The 22,935-nt window shown below is 48.5% G+C and overlaps 1 protein-coding gene and 1 pseudogene across 3 annotated transcripts in view; both read left to right on the top strand.

Moving 5' to 3' along the window:
- Positions 1-624: 624 nt before the first annotated feature.
- LOC146341704 (von Willebrand factor A domain-containing protein 5A-like) lies at positions 625-14,290 on the top strand (annotated as a pseudogene).
- Positions 14,291-14,574: 284 nt separating this feature from the next.
- LOC146341703 (von Willebrand factor A domain-containing protein 5A-like) overlaps positions 14,575-22,935 on the top strand; it is a 37,507-nt gene continuing 29,146 nt past the window's right edge. For all 3 annotated transcript variants that reach the window (XR_014783870.1, XR_014783871.1, XM_084805186.1), the window contains exons 1-7: positions 14,575-14,977; positions 18,496-18,569; positions 18,863-19,065; positions 19,219-19,441; positions 19,817-19,989; positions 22,067-22,181; positions 22,306-22,478. Coding sequence is in view for 1 of the 3 variants with exons in the window: in XM_084805186.1 (XP_084661312.1) it covers positions 18,530-18,569; positions 18,863-19,065; positions 19,219-19,441; positions 19,817-19,989; positions 22,067-22,181; positions 22,306-22,478 (927 nt within the window). In the remaining 2 variants the exon portion in view is untranslated. The remainder of the gene's footprint in view (positions 14,978-18,495; positions 18,570-18,862; positions 19,066-19,218; positions 19,442-19,816; positions 19,990-22,066; positions 22,182-22,305; positions 22,479-22,935) is intronic.

Below are 22,935 nucleotides of genomic sequence, written 5' to 3'. Positions count from 1 at the left end.
TTGTGATCTGCTTTGGAGGCTCACCTCCTTCTGTTTTCTTGGACTACAACTCCCAGCATTCTTTAGTCACCACTGCTGGCTGGGGGGTGCTGGGAGTTGTATTCCAACACGTCTGAGGTTGCAACACTCATTATTTTTAGCAACCCAAACAACTGTGCGTGGTATCCTGAGAACCACTCACCTGTTTCAACAGAGTTCATCTTTCTTCCACTATGGTTGTTGGGGCACCTTCTGTTTCACTGTCACTACTTATTAGTTCCATTTCACACTGAGATATATATTTTTCAGTGATGTATATATGTATTCTCTCACACAAATTCCAAGGGATGATCACCTGAAAACATTAATTAAAGCACTGAAATTGCCAAGCTTGCCTAATGTTGTATTTGCAATTGGCCTCCATTCGTTGTTACTAGTGAACTTATACAATGGTAAATTTTCCGCAGAAACACAAAGCACTGGAAAAGTTTTCACCCCACAGCCCTGCTTGGTGGGCACAGAGGCACCCACAGGAACCAGGTTGTCAAAGCCTGCTGTGAACACCCACTTTTCAGTGTATGGGAAGTCATTACGTGCTGTTTGTTCACTAGGCAACTGCGTCCTCTCCGGTAGTCAACATCAGCCATGACTACCTGTGGCCTTCTCACACAGTCTAAGAAACCAGGTAAATGGCCTGCCTATGGTTACATAGCATCCAGGTTTGGACATTACAGAGCAGCCTCCAATATCAAATTGTGTATTTCAAAGGGCGGCAGCACACACTGGGCATGCATCATAGCAGGCTACGATTTGCCACCATTACATGCGAACAGGGCTGCTGTATGCTGTCTGAAATGGCCACTCTGGAGCTTCCTAGTTCGTAGTACGTAATTGTGTGGCTTTGCATGTCCTGAACCAACTGGCTGGCCTAGCAGTGGACTTAGGAGCCCAGGGGCCAAGGGTGGGTTTCCCCACTGTGCTGCTCAGCTGTGAACTCTGGGGTCAGGCCTTCCTGCTCTGAGCCAGGCCAGGTCATGAGCTGACCAATCCACTTAACTGTTTCCTTGCCCCAGTGCCCTTGCGAAGCATCTCCGTGGACGTGGTTGTCCAGGGCTTTGTGGCTGATGTGGTATCTGAACTTCAGTACCAGAATGAGAAGAACGCAGTGGAGACAGTCTTTGTCTTCCCTCTGGACAATGAGGCTGCGGTGTATGCCTTCGTGGGCCTCACTGGCAGGACAAGCATTGAGGCCCAGATCCAAGAGAAGAAGCAGGTACTGTGGGAGTCCTGAGAAGAATAAAAGTATTTGGGGATTTCGGCCATTGCCCAGTTTTTGAAGGGCACCACAGGGTTTCTTGGACATGACTGTATCTCCACATGAAGGTCTCGTGTCAAAAAAAGGCCATGTTGTGTGTCTTCCCCCCATGGGCATGTGATTTCTTGGGGAAGGGGCAGCAGGAAGGGGGTTAAACTCCACTAAATTGCCCAGGCACTCTGGCCCCATTCAGATTCCAGATTTCCACAGCTGCTTTGATCTCTTCCAGAAGAAGAAAAAACCGCACAGGGGATCCTGCAAACACAATCTCCCTTGTCACATCTAGTGCGACTTTTCACATGCCATGGAAATGCTTAATTTGACTGAATGGCATGTGTGCACCAGCATCTTCCATTTTTTCCCATCCTTATTCTCTCTATACCCCAAATCTTAGAAACTGCAGTGCTTAGAAACTTGCAGTGATTCCCAACTGATTCCAGCAGTTGGGAATCAACTTGCACAAGCAACTTCAAAATGTATGCAAGCCAGTTAGTAAAAACCCATGTTCTTAAAAAGGCCCAGATGTCCCTTCGCTTGGGACCACACCTGTCTGTGCCCTTGATTTCTCCACATCCGATGCGGCCTCCTGTCCACCATCCAATACAGGCAGAGCAGGAGTACTAGGATGCCCTGAGTGAAGTCCACCAGGCTTTCCTGCTTGGAAGAGAAGAGGACACCAGTGACGTTTTCACATGCACTCTGGGTAACCTCCCCCCCGATGGGGAGGCCACGCTGATGCTGCGCTACGTTCAGGCACTGGCTCCGGAGCCTGACGGGGCCGTCCGCTTTGTCCTGCCCGCAGTCCTGAACCCCCGCTACGTGCCGCAGGGTAAGCGCCCTCCTCCCAAACCCAGGGTTCAGGCCCCAATAAAAGCCTCTCAGAAACGTGATTTGCTACCTCCAGGCCCAGACTGCTCACTCTTAAACTTTTGTCCTGCTGCATATGTCTAGGGTTATTGTTACCCCCCTCCCAGCCCCCTCAAGGTGCCTCTTCTTTGAACAGCCCCATTCCTTCTCCCTGTCATGCTAGAACTGAGCATCATGTAGAATAGAGTCGTTTCTAGTGTAGTGTCAGTATAGATGCTGGTGATGAGCTTCTCAGGCCCTGAGAGATTGCCTACTGTGTTCTTTAGCTGTAAGTTTGCATGCACCTCTCTCCACAGGGTCAGGAGGGGACACCGTGACCAAGAGCATGCCACCAGTGATCAAAGGGAAGCTTCCCTACACACTGATCCTCAGCGCTAAGCTGGAGTCTCCCCGCGGCATTAGCCGCATGGAGTCAAAATGCAGCCTTGAGCCCCTGCGCTACACAGCAGAGGACCGTACCACTGCCCAGATAGGGCTACTGATGAACTCAGATTTGGGCTTGGTGGGAGCTTGTGAAAGTGGGTGTATTTTTTTTACATACCACATTTGTAGGGGGGACCGATTGGGGCCATGGCAAGTGGAGGGGAGCTTATCCCTTTGCCCCTGCTGTGATCCTGATCACAACCTCCCCACTTCGCCAATCCTGCTCTTTTTAACAAATACCCAGTTTGCAGGGGTGGGGGTGTGGCATGGATTGAGGCTCATTACCGCCCCACTTCTCCAACCCTGCTATTCACAATGGAAAGAAATTATCTTCCATTTAGTTTAAGATCCACCCAAACAGCAGATCAGCAGGTTGTTGAGCACTTTGACTCACATGAGTTCTTTCATGATTTAAGCAATCTATTATCAGAACCTTGAAGTTATCTCATAACACACAGAATAATTAATAATCTGCAAAATGCACCTAAAAGGAGATCTGAGTGGGGTTCCTTTGTGGGACTGAAACCTTGTCCAGTATGTCAGGGGTTTTGTTTTTGTTTGCTTCTCCTTGCCATCCCCAAGGTCTCCTTGGCTGCAGGGCACCAATTTGACTGAGACGTGGAGCTGCTGATCTATTACGAGGACGTTCACAAGCCCAGCGCCCTCCTGGAGGCTGGGAAGCCTGGACCTGCCTCAGGTGAGCAAAGCCTGAGGTGATGGAGTGAGGCGGGTGGGGGCTGAAATGCAAGGGTTGCTGGGAGGTGAAGGGGCACCACCTTAGGTGAAAATGCCGATTGGGTCTCCTTCCCTCCTACCAACCCACAGAGTTGCTGATGGGGGACCCGGCCCTTCTGCTCACCCTGTACCCCAACATCCAGGCCGCAAAGCCAGGCCAGAATGCCACTGGGGAATTCCTCTTCCTGCTGGATCACTCTGGCAGCATGGATAGCAACACTGACCATAGTCTTGATGCACCATCACGCACTGAGGGTGCCAAGGTGCCCTGTGGATGAAAGACTGCATAGGGTGTTTGTAGGCTGCTACAAACATAGGTTGGGTATACAGGAGGGGAGATATTTATTTATTATTTTTATTTATTTAAAACATTTGTATCCTGCCAGATATCATTAAGATCTCAGAGCAGGGTACAGATAAAATCAATTTAAACAGTATAAAATAATAAATAATTTGAACAGCTAAAAACATATTAAACCATTAAATAAGCTAATACCAAATAAAAGACTAAAACAATAAAACAGTAAAAACGGTGTGTTACTTTAGGGAATGAATTTAGCCTCAAAGGCTTTGGTAAAGAGCCATGTTTTAATTTGGCGCTGAAATGAAACCAATCAGGCTTCCAAGGGGAGGGCATTCCACAACTGGGGTGCCACAGCAGAGAAGTCCCTCTCCCACGTCTCACGAAAGTATGTCCCACCACTGTTGGGATGCTTGGGAGGGCCCCTCAGATCTTAGTCCTCGGGCAGGCATATATAGATACAGAATTTTATTGCTTCCATTACATTTTTGTCATGCCTTTCCTCCAAGATGTGTATGTGGCTCCTTCCTGCTCACCCATTTGATCTTCACAAGAACGCTGTGAAGCAGATTGGGCTTGGGGATAATGACCGGACCGAGGTCACAAAGTGGGTGAGTAGAGTTTGAACTCATGGGTGGAGTAGGGTTTGAACTCAAGTCCTACACTTCAGCTGCTACAATACACTGGTACAAGAAGGGCACTATGAAACACTGGGGGTGCGGAGATCCTAGGGAGAAACTCAAGCCCCATAGTGCCGAAACGGGCCTGAAAGGGTGGGTTGGGATGGCCAAGGCGACTCCAGCCTCTTTCTCTCCCCCTCTCAGGAGACCCTGATCCTCCTGCTGAAAAGTCTCCCTCTGGGATGTTACTTCAACATCTATGGCTTTGGATCTGGCCATGACTCCTTCTACCCGTGAGAATCAGAATGTCCGATGTTGTCAAACTCTCATCTCTTTCAGTTTTATTCCCCTGTTTTATTTGTTACCCAAATAAAACTGGGTACTAATTAATTATGTGGAGAACTGGATATTCCTCTTGATCATCTAACTCAGGGATGACAAAACCTTGTCACCAGAAGGGCCAAAACTGAGCCATTTTATCTGCTCAGTGCCATTTGGCAGAGCTTTTCCAGGTGATAAGGAGTCTGTTGGGGTGTTAGGAAGATCCTTTGCAGCCCTCAGGAGTCCACGGGGATTTAGTTGCTCAGCATTTTGCATCCACCCCAACTTGGACTCTAGGCTCACCATTATTCAAATGTGGGCTGTTCCTTTTCTATATGGGAGTGGGGACCTGCAGTCTTCCAGATGTTGTTGGACTACAACTCCCATCAGAGCCCACTAGCATGAACAGTAGTTGTGGATGCTGGGAGGAATGACTGGCTGGCTCCAGGAAGGATTTAATGACTCCTCGAGCAGAGGGATAGCCCTAATTGCCTTGAAGGAGGCAGTTGTGAAGGCCTTCCCAAAGCCTGTGTTGATCAGTTGCAGCTGTTCCCATTTTGGAGGCCCAAACCTGGTTTTGAGAGCCATGGTCCTAGGTCACCATAGATGGGGGAGCAGGTAGCCAGGCTGCAGACTTTTGTTGGGGAACCTGTGGTAAGATCTACTCCGGAGCCCCTTTTTTGCTAATATTTTTCCCCAAACATAATTACTACTCTGTGGGAAAATGTTAATGAAAGAAGAGGAGCATCTGTTTACGATGCAATTAAATTCCACCCGTTAATGGATATTGGAATTGGAGAAGTGGGAGGAATCGGAAAGGTCATATCTGTATTATCGTTTGGTTTATAGCGCAAGCACAGGCCACTAGCCACATAGTACTGTAAATGCAGGAGAACTGGGCAGTTATGCTGCTGTTGCAGTTTGGGAACTGCACGCACACCCGCGTAGCTATGCAGGGTTAAATATATTTTATGTTGTTATTCACAACTGCTCATCTCTGTAGGTGTGCAATGGAAAATAGCCTCAAAAAAAGAGCATTGATTCCTTGCCTGCAAAATCCATGCAAAGAGAAAGCAAGGAATGAAAGGAGGAGAAATCTGGGGAGAGAAAATGTTGCTTTCTGCCCTTTTAAATTCACTGCTAAGAGTTATAATACCATATGATTGTGACACACATGACTTAGGGTGTCTCTACATTAAGCAAAAGCCCACATCCTTTCCGGAGCTTCCTGCTTTCGGTTTCTTTGCAGGATTAGGAAGGGCTTCTTTACAAGGTAGCCACACGGTTTGAACTGAGGGAGTGCCTTCCTCCCTCCCTGGCACGTGTGCAAAGGAGGGGTGTGTGTCTTGTTTTTGTAGCTTAACTGCTGTTGTACTGTTTTCTCACAGCCCCCAGGAAAACTCTGACTTACTTCTGTGTACACATAAAATGTAAGATGGTGCTGTAAGTCTGCAACCCTGGGCACACTTTATGTGGGAGTAAGCCGCGTTGAACTCAATGGGACTTCTGAGTAGACATAAGATCACCCTGTAAGTCTGCAACCCTCAGCACACTTACTTGGAAGTAAGCCCCATTGAACTTAATAGGATGCTCTGAAACAACAGAGGACGTTGCTTCTGAGTTTGGTGGGGTAGGGGATCAGATGTGTCTTCATTGCAGGGAGGCATTTTACCCTGTTCTCCCTCCAATTGAGAAATGCAGAGGCAGGATTCACAATTGGAAGGTGATTCTTGACCTTGCGCCTGTCAAATCTGCTCAGTCTTCTTTCCTGCAACCCCTCAGGATTTCCTGAGTACAACACGCCCCGCAGCCCATCCTCAATGCCTTCGTCATCCTGACCATGCCCCCAACAACTGAAAACGAATGCCCACAGCAAGCAGACAGAGTGGTTTCTTCTGAAATTGGAGAATTTCATGGGGGGGTCATGGCACTCCTGTTCCATGGGCTGGAAAAAATACATTTTTCTCATTTGGGGAAAACACAGGATAGGCTGGGGGAAATTGTGGGAGGCAACTTGGAGGTTAATGGTGTCATGTAAAGAGCCCGCAAACTTCCGAGAGAGAGCCATCTCAATAGCAGGGTAAAAGCTGCATGTGATGAACCCCTTAGTGCCACATGGAAACTACAGCCGCAGAACAGTTGTAAAAGCAGTTTGGGGAAATGTGGAATATTGAGGGAGAACTAACTCCCAGGCAATTGGATAGGGAGAATGTTGTATGCCCTGCATGCAAACCAGATGTTGACACGCTGTGCTAAAACACTAGTGTGGATTGGGCCCCATTTGGGGGGGAGCTTTTCTGAACATTCCTTCCTCACACTTACTGACAGGGAGGCAGCTGACCATCATGCATCAGTTGCCTGCGTCTAGATCATCCCGCTCAGGGGAGGAATGGCAGGATTGGGAGGTTCTGGTTGATGTTGCATGATTATATTTTTTTTTCTTGGTTGTGCCCTGCTTTGGGAACATTTTATAATCAAAAGTGGGTAATAAATTTCATAAATTAGAATGAAACTCTTTCATCTTGGCTGCTAACAACTGAAATCTTGGGAGCTGTGTCTCTGTTTTCCCCAGATCCACATGGGTGGTGGTGCTGCTAGAATACCTTATGCACAATATTCAGTGCCTCAATGCTATTTAAGGTCACGAAGAAGACAGTACCGCGGAGGGCATCTGTGGTACCGCATGTCTTAAAGATTCCCACAATTGGTAAGTCCAATCAGCCAGCACCAATGCAGCCATCACGAAGTCCCTGTCTCTTCTGAATGGATAAGTCAGGCTCTAGTAGCTACTGAATTCCTCACAACAGGAGATATGTTTGCATGCTTGATTTGGGTTGCACTGTAGTTTCTTCTGATATTGCCAGTTTTGAACCAGAAAGGTGGCTAGTACAGGATGTTTCCTTGACAAGAACTGGTACAGCCCCAACAGAAGTCCTATAGCCTGGGATCCCTCCCCCTTCCCACTGAGTCCTGACTGAGGATGTCACTCAACCCCTTCTTTATTCCAGACAAGTAGCAGATACCAAGATTTTTTAAAACAAAATGTAGCGGTTGTTAACTGACTGTGAGGTCTAAACACCTGGCTCTTCAAAATGGAGCTGTTCAGTCTCTGAAAGGCTCTAATTAGCAACCATATTCTATGATTGGGAAGAGTATGGCAAGTTTTGGCATGATTGTCAGAGTCTAACCTAGGCTGGTACACCAGAAATGCAAAGTACCAGTCAGAGACCGGATATATTGGAATACATTTTTGCTCCAAACAGAAAGTAATAGTAAAGCACTTTTTAAATACATTCCACAGCAAGTCAGGCTAGTAGATAATAAACAAATGCAAGGTATATTCACGGAAATCGGGAACACTGTGGTGAAGCTAAATCCCTTCTTTTCTTCTCTTTATAGATGCAGCCAGGTTCAAGTCTTTAAAGGTCAAAACTTCAGGTAATGCATGAGAAAGTCTTTGTTGGACATAAGAGGACAGGTGGACACGGTTGTAGAATTAATGGACAAGCTGAATAGAACAGCGTGGCTGGATCTGCAATACAATGACATGATCTGAATTGCAGTCACACGAGAGAGAAATGGATTGAAATGGATCTCTAGCCCCAGTCATGGGTATTCTGCATGAACGGGTGCTCAAGTGATGACTGAGGAGCAGGATGGGGCCACTGGCCCCACCCCCAGATGTCTGCATGTTGGAATGGACACTGCACTCGCAGAACCTGCCTGGGAGCAGCCGCTCCCACGTAGTTCCATCAGTGCAAACATCTCTGCCAACACAGCGCAGTCCACCTTCCCAGTCTTCATGTGAGCAGCCCTTCAGGCAATTAACGCACGAAGGGCCTTCTGTGCCAGGTGATTTGTAAGGTGGCTGATAGGGGTGGGAGATCCAGGGAACTAAAGCCATCAGCTTAATTGTCAGAAAGCATCATTAGGGATACAGCTGTCCAGCCAATGAAAGGGAGGAAGCACCATCCATGTAAGTAACTTCTAGCATTGAGTTCTGCAGTGCACTCTGTGTGGTGTCCTTATGTTGAGCAGCCCTCCCAAACTTTGTACCGTCCAGATGTTTTGGACTGCGATTTCCATCAGCCCCAGCCAGCATGGCCACGTTGAGGCCTTCTGGAAGTTGTTGCATTTGGAGAGCACCCGGTTGGAAGAAGGCTGGTATAGAGTATTTGCGGGTTATAACTTTCAGCTGATGTAGAAACTATCTATGGCAGGAGTGTGAAGGGAGGAAGGTGGTACCCTCACTCTCAGCAGTGCAGGCAGGGATGGAAGGTTGCTCGAATGCAAGACCAGACCAGCAACAGAGGCTGCCACCACCACTTACATCAAGTTCAGCCTGAGCCAGGGGACTCTCAGACCTTTCAGGACAAACCCTGAGGCTTATGACACAAGAAGCCAAACCAGCACCCTCTATTTCAGCCTGAACCTTAAACAGTAGCAATAACCAAGAGGAAAGCTCCGGACTTAGCACCAAGGCCAATTGGGATAAAGCCCAGGCATTCCAGTATGAGAGATGGTAATTTTATTTATGGAAAGGGAAAAGGGATAACATACAAAAGAAACAGAACAATATTTGGAAACAGTACTTACTGGGCAAAACTGCCTAAACCTGTCTATAAGTACCAGCAGCATGGATCATCATAGAACAGGAGCTCAGAAAGCAAACCCGGGAAGGCAAACCTTGGACAGGGCAAACCAAATGCAAACAAAAACCAAAGCATCCCACCCACACTGCTTTTATACCCAAAAACCTTCGACAGATATGAGGTGAGCCCTATTAACCAATCATGAACTAGCTCAAAACAAAAGGGGGAGGGGATCTCACCAACTGTCAGCTGAATTAATTCATCCCAATTAGAGAAAATTTTGCAGAGGCCTTAAAGCCAGAGAAAGCATGAGATAATGTACCCAGGTGGCTTCATAGATGTGCAGGCCCCAACATCCAGAATGGAACTATAAAGGCTGCTAATACACAGAAGGAAAAATGGATTCTTGACAGTGGTGTTAAACCAAGGGCCAAATGCAGCCCACCTCGGACCCCAATCCAGCCCTCGGAGGTTCCAGATGGACACCTCCTCCCTACCCCTGGCGACACTCCCTTTTCTCCGACCACCAATCATGTGGAGTTTTCCTGGCTTGTGGGCATTTTTTTCCCATTCAAAAATGTTGAAATGGCTCTCCTAAAGCTTAGTTACTGGGAGTATGCACTTCAAGCTAAATTGTGGTATTTTTGGCATTTAATTCCAAATGTGCTCTGAAGGCTACTATCTGAATTTGTTGGGGTTCTTCTTCCCGTTTTGCCCATTGTAGTGGAAAAACAGTTCACCCCCAAGAAAAAGGAATCCCCTTCCTTGAGCCTGGTGTCCCTGCAGAAGGCTGATGGCTCCTGGTTTCTTGATTCTGGCTTGGCCAACATCCTAGGCATGAAGGAGGCTGAGATCTCAACCAAAACACCTCCCCAGGTAAGTTTGTGGCAGAGCCTGTAGCATCTGCATTGGGCAGAGGAAAGAGATCATTACTCTCCCTGGGTACCTCTAGTTAGAAATGGCCAGCTGAGACACCTACATCTGGGCCTGCTGGTAAGGGTTTGCTGGTATTGACAGAATGGTTCTGTGCAGATGTAATCAAGGTAATGCTACCCACCATTTCCTGCCTTATGTCAAGTTAAGATTCCATACACTACCTCCATTGTCAGATGCAGCATGCCCTGTATGCCATTTGCAGGGGAACATGAATGGAAAGGTGCTATTGCACTCATGTCCTCCTGGTGGGTTTCTCACAGGCAGCTGGTTGGCCACTGTGTGAACACACTGCTGGACTAGAAAGATCCTTGGTATGATCCAGCATGGCTCTTCTTATGTTCTTAAGTTAAGGCTCCATAGCTAATGTGAACTTTGGATTTAGATCTCCAAGCAAAGGCCCCTCTGTGGGGGGCATGTGAAATGTGGTACAAAAGAGGTCTCTGCTTGTTGCCTTTATATGCAGAGGGGCTGGAAAGGCAGCAGAACTGCCTTAACCAGGGCTTGCTTCAGGGAAATGTAAAGCTGAATCTTCAATACTGAAAACTGTGTTTTGAAAACCCACTTTAAACCATGGTTTCACATCTTGGACTGTGGCTGACCCATAACCATAGTGTGGTATTGAAATGTCATCTGTCACAGTGTCTTGCTCTAAGAATGGTTAAGCGTTAAGCCTTTACAGGTCCAATGAGTGAGCAGGACTCAATGTGTCTCTTGTCTTCTGATTGCTACTGCCAGGTGGCCCCAGACACATAGGTAACAGTGCTGGCCATTCTCTGGCTCCACTCCCATGCTGAAGGGCAGAGGGATGAATGGGAGCTACTGGAAGCCAAAGCTCTCAGCTGGCTCCATGCAAATGCAGGTAAGACGATGTGGACACTGGTCGGGGGACCTGAGAATGGGTGGGAAAGGATGATGGAGTACAGAGCCTGGAGGTTAGAGGCTGAGGTTCTGATACAAGTTCCCCAGTCCAACCAATCCCTTGTTAAGGTGTAGATCTTGCGGGTGGCTTTTCTAACCCTCCTTGAACTCCAGTCCAATCTTATTTCCCCCAAATGTAGGCTGTATGGTGTATTAAATTCAGATCCATTCAAAAAAGAAATACTGGCCCAACCCTGGAGCTTCCATTCATTGCATTGGGTAGTACAACTTGCCTCTCTCCACGGTCCATGTTAGAGATTCCTTCAAACATAGGATGAGGAAAGCAGTGATACAGTCTTTTTATCTTGAATCTGGAGGTGGATGGGATCTGTATATAATCTGCTGTATCTTGGCTCATGGAAGAGAGCGTAGAGTGGAGGGCCCCTGGTAGTAATTTCCAGCCATGTTCTGCAAGGGTCTTTCTGCCCATGCATCCATTGTATTTCTATGCTCCTTTTTTATTGCTCACATTTAGTAGGGCAGTGTTCTCAGTCCTGATAAGGCTGCCTCTTATATGAAATGCCCTGCTAGTTTATTGTATGTGTGCATGTTTAATTATTCCCCTCTTGTAATACTTTGAAGAATTGTGCTCCCATTCTCTCGTGTTCTGTGGGTTGAACACCCTTTCTTATATATAGACTATTAGTGGATAGGGAGACATTTATCTCCCTCTGCCATAATCCCGTGAAGCTGATTGGTGGGAGCTTCAGGACAGATAAAAGGGATGCACTTCTTCACACGGTGCATAGTTAAACTGTGGAATTCACTATCCCAAAATATAGTCATGGCAGTCAATTTGGATGGCTTTAAAACGGGATTGAACTGGAAGAGAAGGCTGTCAATGGCTATTTGTCCTGAGGGCTATATGCTACCTCCAGTATCAGAGGCAGTATGCCTATGTAACCCAGTTGCTGGGGAGCATAGGTGGGAAAGTGCTGTTGCTCTCATGCCCTGCCTGTGGGCAGCTGGTTGACAACAATGTGAACAGAATGCTGGACTAGGTGGACCTTTGGTCTGATCCAGCACTACTGGTCTTATATTCTTACTTGTGAAGGTGGGCCAAAACAAACATTACGTTGAAGACACAGCGAACAGCTATGTCTTTTTTATTTTTAGTCTAGAGTAGGCACAGGAAGCCCAATCTGGATTGGGCCCATAGCACAAGGAAAGCATTAAAGCCCCCTATGCCTCAAGATAGGGTCCTAATTTGAATCAGGGCCAAGAAATTGCAAGTAGATAAATAGGTACCGCTTTGGCGGGAAAGGTAACCGCGTTCCGTGCACCTCGGTGTTCAGTCACGCCGGCCACATGACCACGGAAGCGTCTTCGGACAGCGCTGGCTCTTCGGCTTAGAAATGGAGATGAGCACCACACCCTAGAGTCGGACACGACTGGTTGGGGACACCTTTACCTTTTATCTTTTACCCTGTGCCTACTCTAGAGAAAAAAGGCAGGGCAGGGGGACAGCCCTAGCTGTTGGCTAGAGCTCTAAGGTCAAGCCTGTTTTGTCCCTGAGATTACACATTGAAAAAGGACTTGCCAAATACTTGTGCCAGGGCTAAAATGAGGTGGGAGAAGCTGATAGAGCCTAACCTTTTCTGTCTCTTTGTAGGGCCTCAGTTAGCTAAATGTGTGAAGGCTGGCAATGCAATGTTGGAAAGCCTTGAGGCTCTGAGTTGCGGTATGTTACCATGCTCCTTTAACCTGGAGTTTCTGCTTCTCTCCCTTTGTTCTTCCTGCCAAAGTGTGTCCTGCTTCGTTCCCATAAGGACATCAGTAATCCTTGGGCTGCAACTCCATCTGATACCTCAAATGCCTTTAATGCAAAAGTGCTGTAGTTTCCTCTTAACTCAATGTGCCTTCACCAATGCTCCTGTATTGTTACCCCCACGCTGCGCATAAACCTGCTACTCATAGAACAAAAGATGCGCTTGTTTGTTTGTTTGTTTGTTTAAAAAGAAACAAGTGAAAGAACACATTTTTACAAATTGTAGAAGAGAGAATGAAAGCGAACATTCAATATCTAACCCAAGCTTATCGCAAAACGGTCTTGACCATTTTTCTGCTGTAACTTGCAACCCAAAGTCTGCAACAGCCTTCCCCAACCTGATGCCCTCCAGATGTGTGGGGTTGCAACTCCCATCATTCCCACCCAGCATAGCCACTTGCTCCCTGAGGATGGTGGGACTTGTAGTCCAACACACCAGGTTGCAGAAGGCTGATCGATAACATTAATGATACCTGCCTTTTGAACAATATTTGTTTTGTATTCCTTGTTCCTGTGTGTGTGTGTGTGTGTGTGTGTGTATAAAAATCAGTTTCAGTCCACATAACCATAAATGTATTATTAACAGTGTGAATAGTCGCAGTCATGATAGTTCATAAGTGCTTCAGTTCAGTGGTGGGGAGGGACAATTGTGTCGAGAATTGATGTTGTATTTTGTTAACGAGCACAACGGTCTTAAAATTTTGCATATAATTTGATTCCAGGCTGGCCCAAGACGTTTTGCTGCCTGAGGTGAAGGATAAGAATTTTGTACTTTCCATGTAAATTCCATATACAAAAACCATCCTTGACTGGCAGTTGAATCTTAATTCAGCACTGCCAGTGGGACAAGGTGCTGCTCTGCACCCGAGGGCAGCAGGCTGGCTCAGGACAGGCAGGGCAGCAAGGCACATGGTACACAAAGTTCTGCCCTCCATCACCTCACTGCCACTTCCCAACGTCTGCCACCCAAGGCAGCCACGTCACTCTGCCTAATGGTACATTGGCCCTGATTTGATTGGTATATTATGGATCTAAATTTCATTTCTGTATGTACCGAACCAGAAGGTCAGAAGTTCAGAGAGCCAAGCAGCTCCTTTGAGTTTGGCCTCCCAAGATGCTGTTTTGAAAAAATTGCAGCCATTATAATACATGCTACCATAAAAATGGAAGAGTTGCCAGCTTCTTGTCTTGTCTTGTTCAGTCGTGTCCGACTCTTCGTGACCCCACGGACCATAGCACGCCAGGCCTTCCTGTCCTCCGCTCTCCCCCGGAGTGTGCTCAAGTGCATATTGATTGCATCGGTGATACTATCTAGCCATCTCATCCTCTGCCGTCCCCTTCTCCTTTTGCCTTCAATCTTTCCCAGCATCAGGGTCTTTTCCAGGGAGTTTTCTCTTCGCATTAGGTGGCCAAAATATTTGAGCTTGCCAGCTTCAGCAAGCACTAATTCTTGTTTATGTTTAAACAGAACGTCTCCAGAAAGCGGGGGAGGAAATTGCCCGGAAAAGCCCATAGCTCGGTGTTAAGAGCAGATGCTTGACTGGCAAAAAGCCCCGCGTCATGGCGGGGATTGCTGTCTGAATCCCTGGAGAGTCGCTACCAGTCGGTGTAGTGTCAACAGTAGTGCGCTAGACGGCGCAACGATGGCCTGCTTCGGTACGAGGCACCTTCCCGTGTTTCTGACGCGGCGAGAGCATCCAAAGCTTTTTGCTCTGCGGGTTCGGGATTTTCTCTGGCAGCTTTTACTTTCCGGAAGGGCTCTAGAGGTGAGTGACGTTTCCCTTTAGGGCAAGGCAGGTGGGGGGGCCAGGATGCCACAGCCCCAGGACAGAAGCTACGGCAGCTCCAGCGCGGCACCGCAAAACACACGCGGCTGGTTAGGCGCACAGAAGCGCCGCCTGCATTCCTCGTGGCTGCAGAGCCTGTCGGTCTTGCGCAACCCAGCCCGAGAGAAAAGGTCAATGGATTTGCACTTGGTTTTATGTTTCAAAGGCGTGGGCTCTGGCTAGCAGACCGTGGGAGGGTATTTGATGGTTTGCTTGTTTTTTGCGCATTCTTTGGTCCCTCGCCGAGAACGGCCATTGGCGCTAGTTGCTCGGAGGAATTTGCTGGCGGTCCCTGGCCGGGGGTGACGGCGATGACGAACCTCGTTTGCTTACTTTCGATTCAGGAAAGAACAACAAGCCGCGCCAGCCCTTCCAGGTAGGGAAATCCCCTCTGATCATTCGCTCCTGCCGGGCTCCTCTCTGTAGCACCCCCAAACACTCCCCAACACCCCCCACCTTCTCCACCCAGCCACTCCCGTCCAGTTAAGTTAAAGCTCATCCCATTTTCGTTCTGGATCCTCCAGATTCATTGCTCCAGCCGCCTGCAGCCTGAACCTCTTTGAAACAGAAACACGCACATCCGCGCGCCCGCGCGCACGCACCCTTCAGGCAAGTCCTGGGGCGTAGTCCGAAGGCACACGAGGCAGCCACCTTGCTGAAGCTAAGCAGGCCTGGGTTTGGTCAGTGTTTGGAGCGGAAACTACCTGGGAATCGCATGTAGCCACCTTGATTTCCATGATGGAAGAAGGTTGGGCTATAAGTGTAATAATTATTTTTATATTATCCATCCAGTCGTGTCCGACCTTGGGCGGTTCTGTGCATCATCTCTCTCCACGTATCCCGATTTTGTACTATTTAAATGTAATAAACAAACAAACCACCACCCACCCTGATAGGTTGGCTAACCTAACCCCTTTCTCGAGCTGTATGCTACCACGAAACTGGTACACAGGTTCCCTTCTCCCTTTGTATTCTGGGGACCTTCACTAAGCTAACAGTAATAAATGATTTAACACTAACCCCTCTTTTGAGCTGCGTGCTAGCAATGCCGCCCGCCCTGCAGGGCCTGGTGTGCAAATTCTCTGCCGCCTTGGTATTCGGGACCCCCCCCCCCCATTAACGCGCTGCTCCCCGTTGTCCGGACAATCTACGTAAGGGCGTAAGCCTATGCATGTTGAGACAGAAGAAAGTCCTACAACTCCCAGCATTCTGCAGCCGGGAATGCTGGGAGTTGTAGGACTTCTGTCTAAACATGCATAGGGTTGCGTCCTAAGTAACGCTGCCGCCCCTTTCTCCAGCCGACGTTAATCTTTCGCCCGGGGGGAGAGGGGGGCCGTGCTTTCTGGAAGTCAGGCGATCTCATTCCCGGCCTCTCTGACTCATCTGACTGCAGTTGTTCGGTGCTGACGGGAAGACGCGTAGCCTGTGCTGCGATCGTTAAGGCGCTCTCTGCATCGTTGCCGGTGCGGGCTCGTGGCCGATGAGGCTGGCCGGGCAGAGGCGGAGTCCAGAGGCCGACAACGACTGCTTTTCCTACACAAAAGCAACCGAGCATCCATTGCTTTTCTTCCAGGCAATCACAAACCCAAATAAATTGTGAAAAAAGAGAAGCCCAGAGCTATTTTCCTGTGACCCCAGACCCATCTGAGCATGCACGCACACACCGTTCTTTTATTTTTTGAGCGGGATGTGGTGGTTGTGGGCAGCGGCATTTTTTTTTTCTTCCCCTCAGCAAGATACTGCAGTGGGCTTAGGGACAGAAAGCAGAAATGGGTCTGATAAAAATTCCCAAGCCCACTGCAATATCTTGCTCAGAAAAAAAATGCTGCTGCCCCACAACCGCCATGCTACAACCCATCAAAAGCAAGCATTCAGCAATCGTGCCAAACCACACTTTCCTTTTATGGGTGTTTCTATATTAAGCAAAACCCCCGCATCCCTTCCTGGAGCTTCCTGCTTTTCGTTTTTTTTTGCGGTTTCTTTGTGGGATTAGGAAGGGCTTCTTTACAAGGCAGCCACAGCTTTGAACCGAGGGAGTGCCTCCCTCCCTCCCTGGCATGTATGCAAAGGGGGGGGGACCCCAAAAAACCTCTGATTTCTGAGTAGACATAAAATGTAAGATTGTGCTGTAAATCTGGAACCCTTGGCCCACTTATGTGGGAGTAAGCCGCATTGAACTCAGTGGCACTTCTAAGTAGACATAAGATCACCCTGTAAGTCTGCAACCCTCGGCACACTTACTTGGGAGTAAGCCCCACTGAACTTAATAGGGTGCTCTGAAACAACAGAGGACGTTGCTTCTGAGCTTGGTGGGCTGGGGGATCAGATGTGTCTCCCTTCGTTGCAGGGAGGCATTTTACCCTCTTCCTCCAGTTGAGAAATGCAGAGGCAGGAGACGCAATCGGCAGGATTCTTGCCGTCGCTCCTGTCAAATCTCAACCTGACCCCAACAACTGAAAACAAACGCCCACAGCAAGTAGACACAGCGGTTTCTTCCGCTAGCAGAGAATTTCATGGGGAGGTTTGGCGCTCCTGTTCTGTGGGCTGGAAAAAATACCACATTTTTTGCGTTTGGGGAAAACATGAGATAGGCTGGGGGAAATTGCAGGAGGCGTCTTGGAGGTTAATGACATCATCTAAAGAGCCCGCAAACTTCCAAGAGAGAGCCATCTCAATAGCAGGATAAAAGCTCCGTGTGATGAACCCCTATGTCTGAACCAGTGCCAGCTTGCAAAACCATGGTTCATTGGGGAGTGGGCACCAAGCCAGAATATCAAACCCATGGTTTCAAGCTGGTTTGCAAAGGGTACTATATGGCAGCCTTCTCCAACCTGGTGCCAGTTGAGAGGAGGAGTGGCGCACTAATGGCTTGACCCACCCCGCATCCTTCCCAATGGGGGAAGGTATGGGGCAGGTCCACCCCAAACAAGGTGCTGGTCGCAGGAATGCTCCTCCAGCAGGCGCCTCGGTTGGGGCGGTTTTGCTGCACCTGGGCTTTCCTTGGTTGGTCCCTGACTGAAGTACCAGCTGTGCTAAACTGCACACAACTGGAACACACAAGTATAAATTATATAATATTGTAACATAAGGGGACAACAAACAGTGTGTATACAAAAAAGACCACTCACTTCCCTGATGCAACCAAGGTAAAGAGTCTTCTATGGCTACCTCACCTGCCTAAATTCACCACCACAGAAGCCTCTTTACCTTGGTTGCATCAGGGAAGTGAGGCAGCATTCTGTGGAAGAACGGAGGGATAATCAGATGTGAAGTCTTCCATTGGATAAACAGTGCTTCAGTTGGGTATAGAGATCATTTTCACTCCTACGTCTTTATCTCAGCCATGGCATTTGTATGATTTTCCCTTCTGAGGAAGCCTGTTGTGAAACAGGAGTATATCTGGATTCCTGTAAAAATGGAAGGCCACAGGTTCCACGGCGTGGTTCTTCCAGCTGCAATTAATTGCTGTTCGTCCTTGTAGCATTTAGCCAGTTTCATCTACATTTTGTAATTCTGTTCTTTGTATCGCGCTGTTATTTTTGTGGTCCTTTTTGTATACACACTGTTTTTTGTCCCCTTATATTGCAATATTATATAATTTATACTTGTGCGTTCCAGTTGTGTGGAGTTTAGCATTCCTGAGTTTGGTTTTGTTACGACTGGTGCCCTTTGCACTGGTCGGTGAAGTACCAGCTGGAGCAGCTCTAGCCAGTGTTTTGTTTGGGGACCAAATGATTTTAAAGGTGTGACCCCCCTCCCTCCCCACGGCATCCAGACCATGGAGGACCAGGTGTGTGAGGGGGTCACCTGCCCCCACTCCACTCCAGTTCCCCACCCTGCTGTAACCAAAGGTAAAACAGAAATTGTTGTTTTTCTTGGTATGTGTGTCACTAGGCAATTGCTTCCTCTGCGAAGATAATCATCAGCCATGACTGTCTGTGGTCTTCTCACTCAAGCTGAGGAGCCAGGTAAGTCCCCTGCATGCAGTTATTCAGTTAAGTGTGAGTAAAACTACTATTATCCAATGCTTAGAACTGAAACTGTAGGAAATCACAACTTCTGAAACTGGCAAATGTATTGCGTCCTACTTTCTGAGAGGTATTTGGAGGGATGCAAAGCCACAGGGCTGACCACTAATGGCCGCCGAGAGTGGGTTTCTCCAAGGTGCTCCCGAGCAGTGAATTCTGGAGTCAGGGCTTATGGACCTGGACTAGGCCAGGCACTGAGCTGATGTTTCCGCTTCACTGTTTCCTTGCTTCAGTGCCCTTGCGAAGCATCTCCGTGGATGTGGTGGTCCAAGGCTTTGTGGCTGATGTGGTGTCTGAGCTTCGGTACCAGAATGAGGAGAAGAACCCGGTGGAAGTCAGATTTGTCTTCCCCTTGGATGCTGAGGCTGCTGTATATGCCTTTGAGGGCCTGATTGGTGGGACGTGGATTGAGGCCCAGATCCGAGAGAAGAAGCAGGTATGCCAAATATAGAAGGTGTTAATGGAAGAAAACCTTTTAAGAAACCAGTTTTTTAAAGTCCCCAAAGAGTTACAATTCTAGTCTTATCTCAAACATATTTCCTAGCCTGTTTTCCATGTAATTATGTCCCCTCCCCATCATCCAATACAGGCAGAGCAGGAGTACGAGGATGCCCTGAGTGAAGGCCACCAGGCTTTCCTGCTTGGAAGAGACGAAAACACCAGTGACGTTTTCACCTGCAGTCTGGGTAACCTTCCCCCCGACGGGGAGGCCACGCTGACACTGCGCTATGTTCAGGCGCTGGCTCCAGAGCCTGATGGGGCCGTCCGCTTTGTCTTGCCCGCAGTCCTGAACCCCCGCTACGTGCCGCAGGGTAAGAGCCTCCTTCCAATTCCCAGTACTGACGCAAAGATAAAGTCACCTCAGAGAAGTGTCTCGCTGCCACCCAGACATCATTGCACATTGAGGCCTTCAAGAGTTGATCTAAGCTGCTGTATAACTTGGCACTGGTGATCCGGATGAGGCCTTCCATTCTATCCTGCCACTTTATATACAGGCTTGTGCCCCCATCACTGCCATATACCAGGCCCTCCAGGGAAGGGCGTGCCAACAGACAGCTCTAGACTAGGCCAGAGGGTTCGGCCTCATGGTGCCTGTAGAACAATCATAACACCAGCTTGACTCTTTCCTGCGAGGGTGTGTCCACTCTGTCCTATAAAAACAGCTTTGCCTGTGCCTCTCTCCACAGGGTCAGAGGGGGACACCGTGACCGAGAGCATTCCACGAGTGCCCAAGGGGCAGCTTCCGTACACACTTACCCTCAGTGCCAGGCTGGAGTCTCCCCATGGCATCAACCGTGTGGACTCAAAATGCACCCTTGAGCCCCTGTGCTACACGGCAGAGGACCATACCACTGCCCAGGTAGGACTACTGACAAACCGAGGATTTGGGGTTGGTGATAGCTTCTGAAAAGAGGTGTGTTTCTTCCTTTCTCCACTGGGAAATCCACACATCTCTGCACCCCAGCCCAAGTCATTGCTGTGGGTGGTCAGCTCTATATCATGGCCCCACAGTTTTCAAGGAAGTCCTTCGTGGTTATGCCCTCGCTAAGGGCATCAGCTTCCATGCCTTGAAGTTAACTCAGTAATTTTTCAGACGTAGCAGAAGTGCTGCCGACTAAATTGGTGAACGCTAGAAATGCTAGTATGGTGTGGGGTGAGGGTGCAGAAAGGCTGTAGCCTTGCCCTGGTATGGAGCAAACATAATTCAGTGGTACAGCACATACCCTGCCTGCCCAAGGTTCAGCTCTTAGTGCCTCTATTTAAAACAGGGGTATTGAACCTCAGGCCTGTGGGCCAAATCTAGCCAGTCTGAAGTCTCAGTCTGGCCCTCCATGATTCTCCAAAGGGCCCCTTTTCCTCGGCCACCAACAGTTTAGTGGTTTCCCAGCTTTTGCACTGGTTTCCCCCATTCTTAAAGGTTGAAATGCCTCTGCTGTGGCGTAATTACTGGCACTAAGCTAAAATATGCTGGTATTTTGGCCCTGCCCCCGAGAGCTTCTCTGAAACTGAATTCATCCCTGGAGCTGAAAGAGATTCAACAGCCCTGTCTGAAAAAGTCTCAGGTCTGGTAAAGATCTGCACCTGAAGTCTTGGGGAGTTGCTGCTGGTCAGAGTAGATAATACTTGTTGGGCTGGAACAGTCAAAGGTTGATGTAACTGTGGCAATATGCAGAACAAATTTCTTTGGGGTTCCTCTCCCTTATTGCAGTGGACTCTCCAATTTCATTTTACAGGATTCTAAATTTGACATCATTGTTCTTGCAGATGCAGGATTAGCCCCATTTCATGTACATTCCCTTCCATTTCTGTCCAACCCCAGTATTATTTAAGGCAGCGGGTGGGGATTACGGGGTGTCATTTGGTTGCTGCTGTTGTTAAACAATTGGGAGCTGGAAATCCTTGCTGATTTACTGCAAATCATCCAAAGATCTACTGGTAGATCCGGATCTACCGTCTGCCCAATCCTTCTTTACACAGTCTGAGCCCTCATGTGTTTATCTGGACACCTGAACTATACTGACTGTACCATAAAACTAGAATGAATTCAGAAATGAATGCCATTTTGGTGGCTAGGGGATTCTCTCAATAACTGCCTCCAGCCTCTCTTTGTTAGCTCCGCAGGAGAGTTTGGGAAGGTACTTTTTTGCCTGCTCTCCCTCCTTGCGGATGGCCCTAGATCAAGAGGGGACAGCTTGTTGTTTCTGCTCTTCCTTTCATTGCTCTAGCCCCCCCACGTCTCCTGAACCATCCTCCCATGTCCTCTACAGAAAACGTGGGAAGGCATGAGATACTGGGACCTCCTGGGGAGAGGAAAGCAAGGCACAAATAACCTCTCCGTGTTACTATAATTATTTATTTCATTTCTATCCTGTTGAAGCATTCTGGGCGGTTCACAAAAATTCATGTCTCCATGGTTGGGAGGATCAGTAATATCCAGGTAGCAAATGGAGCAATGCACACAATTGCACATGTATATAAAGTGCTTGTACAGCAATAAACGGGATCTGTACAGTTTTGAGGGGCCCAGTCTGTGTATGTGCAGCATGCTCATATGACAGGCGTGTGCACATGTACAACATTGGAAGTTTATTGTTGCATAGAATGGCCCAAGGGACACGCAATGCACAGGATGACACAGGAATACCTTCCCGCAGTGGAAGGTGCATGAGAGGAGGGCAGGTCTGTGCAGTAAATTATGGAGAAATGCACTGAGCAGTTGCCTCCATAGTTGCTCCAACTGAGAAGACAGTCATTGTTTATAAGTAATGTATTTCTTATATCACTCTAGCATTTCTCTCGAGGAACACAATTTGGGAGTGAGCGGCTTCACCCCTCAAGCAAATATTTGAAAGCAGATGAGGGGGAAAAATATTGGAGACTGAAATCTTGCCCAGCCTTCCATGTTTACTTCTCTTTATTATTCTCTGCTCCCAAAGGTCGCCTTGGCTGAAGGGCACCAATTCGACCGAGATGTGGAGCTGCTGATGTACTATGAGGATGTTCATAAGCCCAGTGCCCTGCTAGAGGCTGGGAAGCCTGGAGCTGCCTCAGGTGAGCAAAGCCTAAAGGGAAGGCAGGGGTGGGGGCTGAAATGCAAGGGTTGCTGGGAGGTGGAAGGGCTTCGCCTTTAGTGTAAATGCCTATTGGATCTCTCCTTTCCTCCTGCAAATCACAGGCTCACTGATGGGGGACCCAGCCCTTCTGCTCACCCTGTACCCCAGCGTCCCTGCCCCCAAACGTGTCCAGAATGCTACGGGGGAATTCATTTTCTTGCTGGATCGCTCTGGCAGCATGGATTGCAGCACTGGCAGTAGCTCTGATTCACCATCACGCATTCAGAGTGCCAAGGTGCCCGGTGGATAGATGGGTACATGTGTGGGGTGGGGTGGAGGCGCCTGTGCAAGAGGGACAGTGATCTGGGGACAGAACAAATGGGTTGAGTAGACAGTGGAGGATGAGATGGGAAGCGATGCCGGCACTAACATTAGGCAGACCTAGGCAGCCACCTCAAGCGGTGCATGAAGGGGGTGGTGAGAAGTTGGAGGATGGAGACGTCTGTGCCACGCAGCCTGCCCTGCACTCCCTAAGCTAGCCTGCTGCTCTCCGGTGTAGCAGAGGGCACTGTCCTGGTACTAGGGTTAAAGTAAGATTCAACCACCAGTCCAGTCAGCATCAGTCCTTTGCCTGAGACAGCAAACTGTCTTGGGCCAGTCCTGGAAATGAGCTATGGAAGGCTGGAGATGGACGGACCCCAGGAAACATTGAGGCTATGCAATGTTGAAAACAGCCCAAAAGAGTGGAGTGG

This window comes from Heloderma suspectum, chromosome 6 (genome assembly GCF_057233095.1).
Source record: "Heloderma suspectum isolate Gila_16-S chromosome 6, 16-S_ref, whole genome shotgun sequence".
NCBI lineage: Eukaryota > Metazoa > Chordata > Lepidosauria > Squamata > Helodermatidae > Heloderma > Heloderma suspectum.
This window is presented reverse-complemented; position numbering and strand designations above follow the sequence as displayed.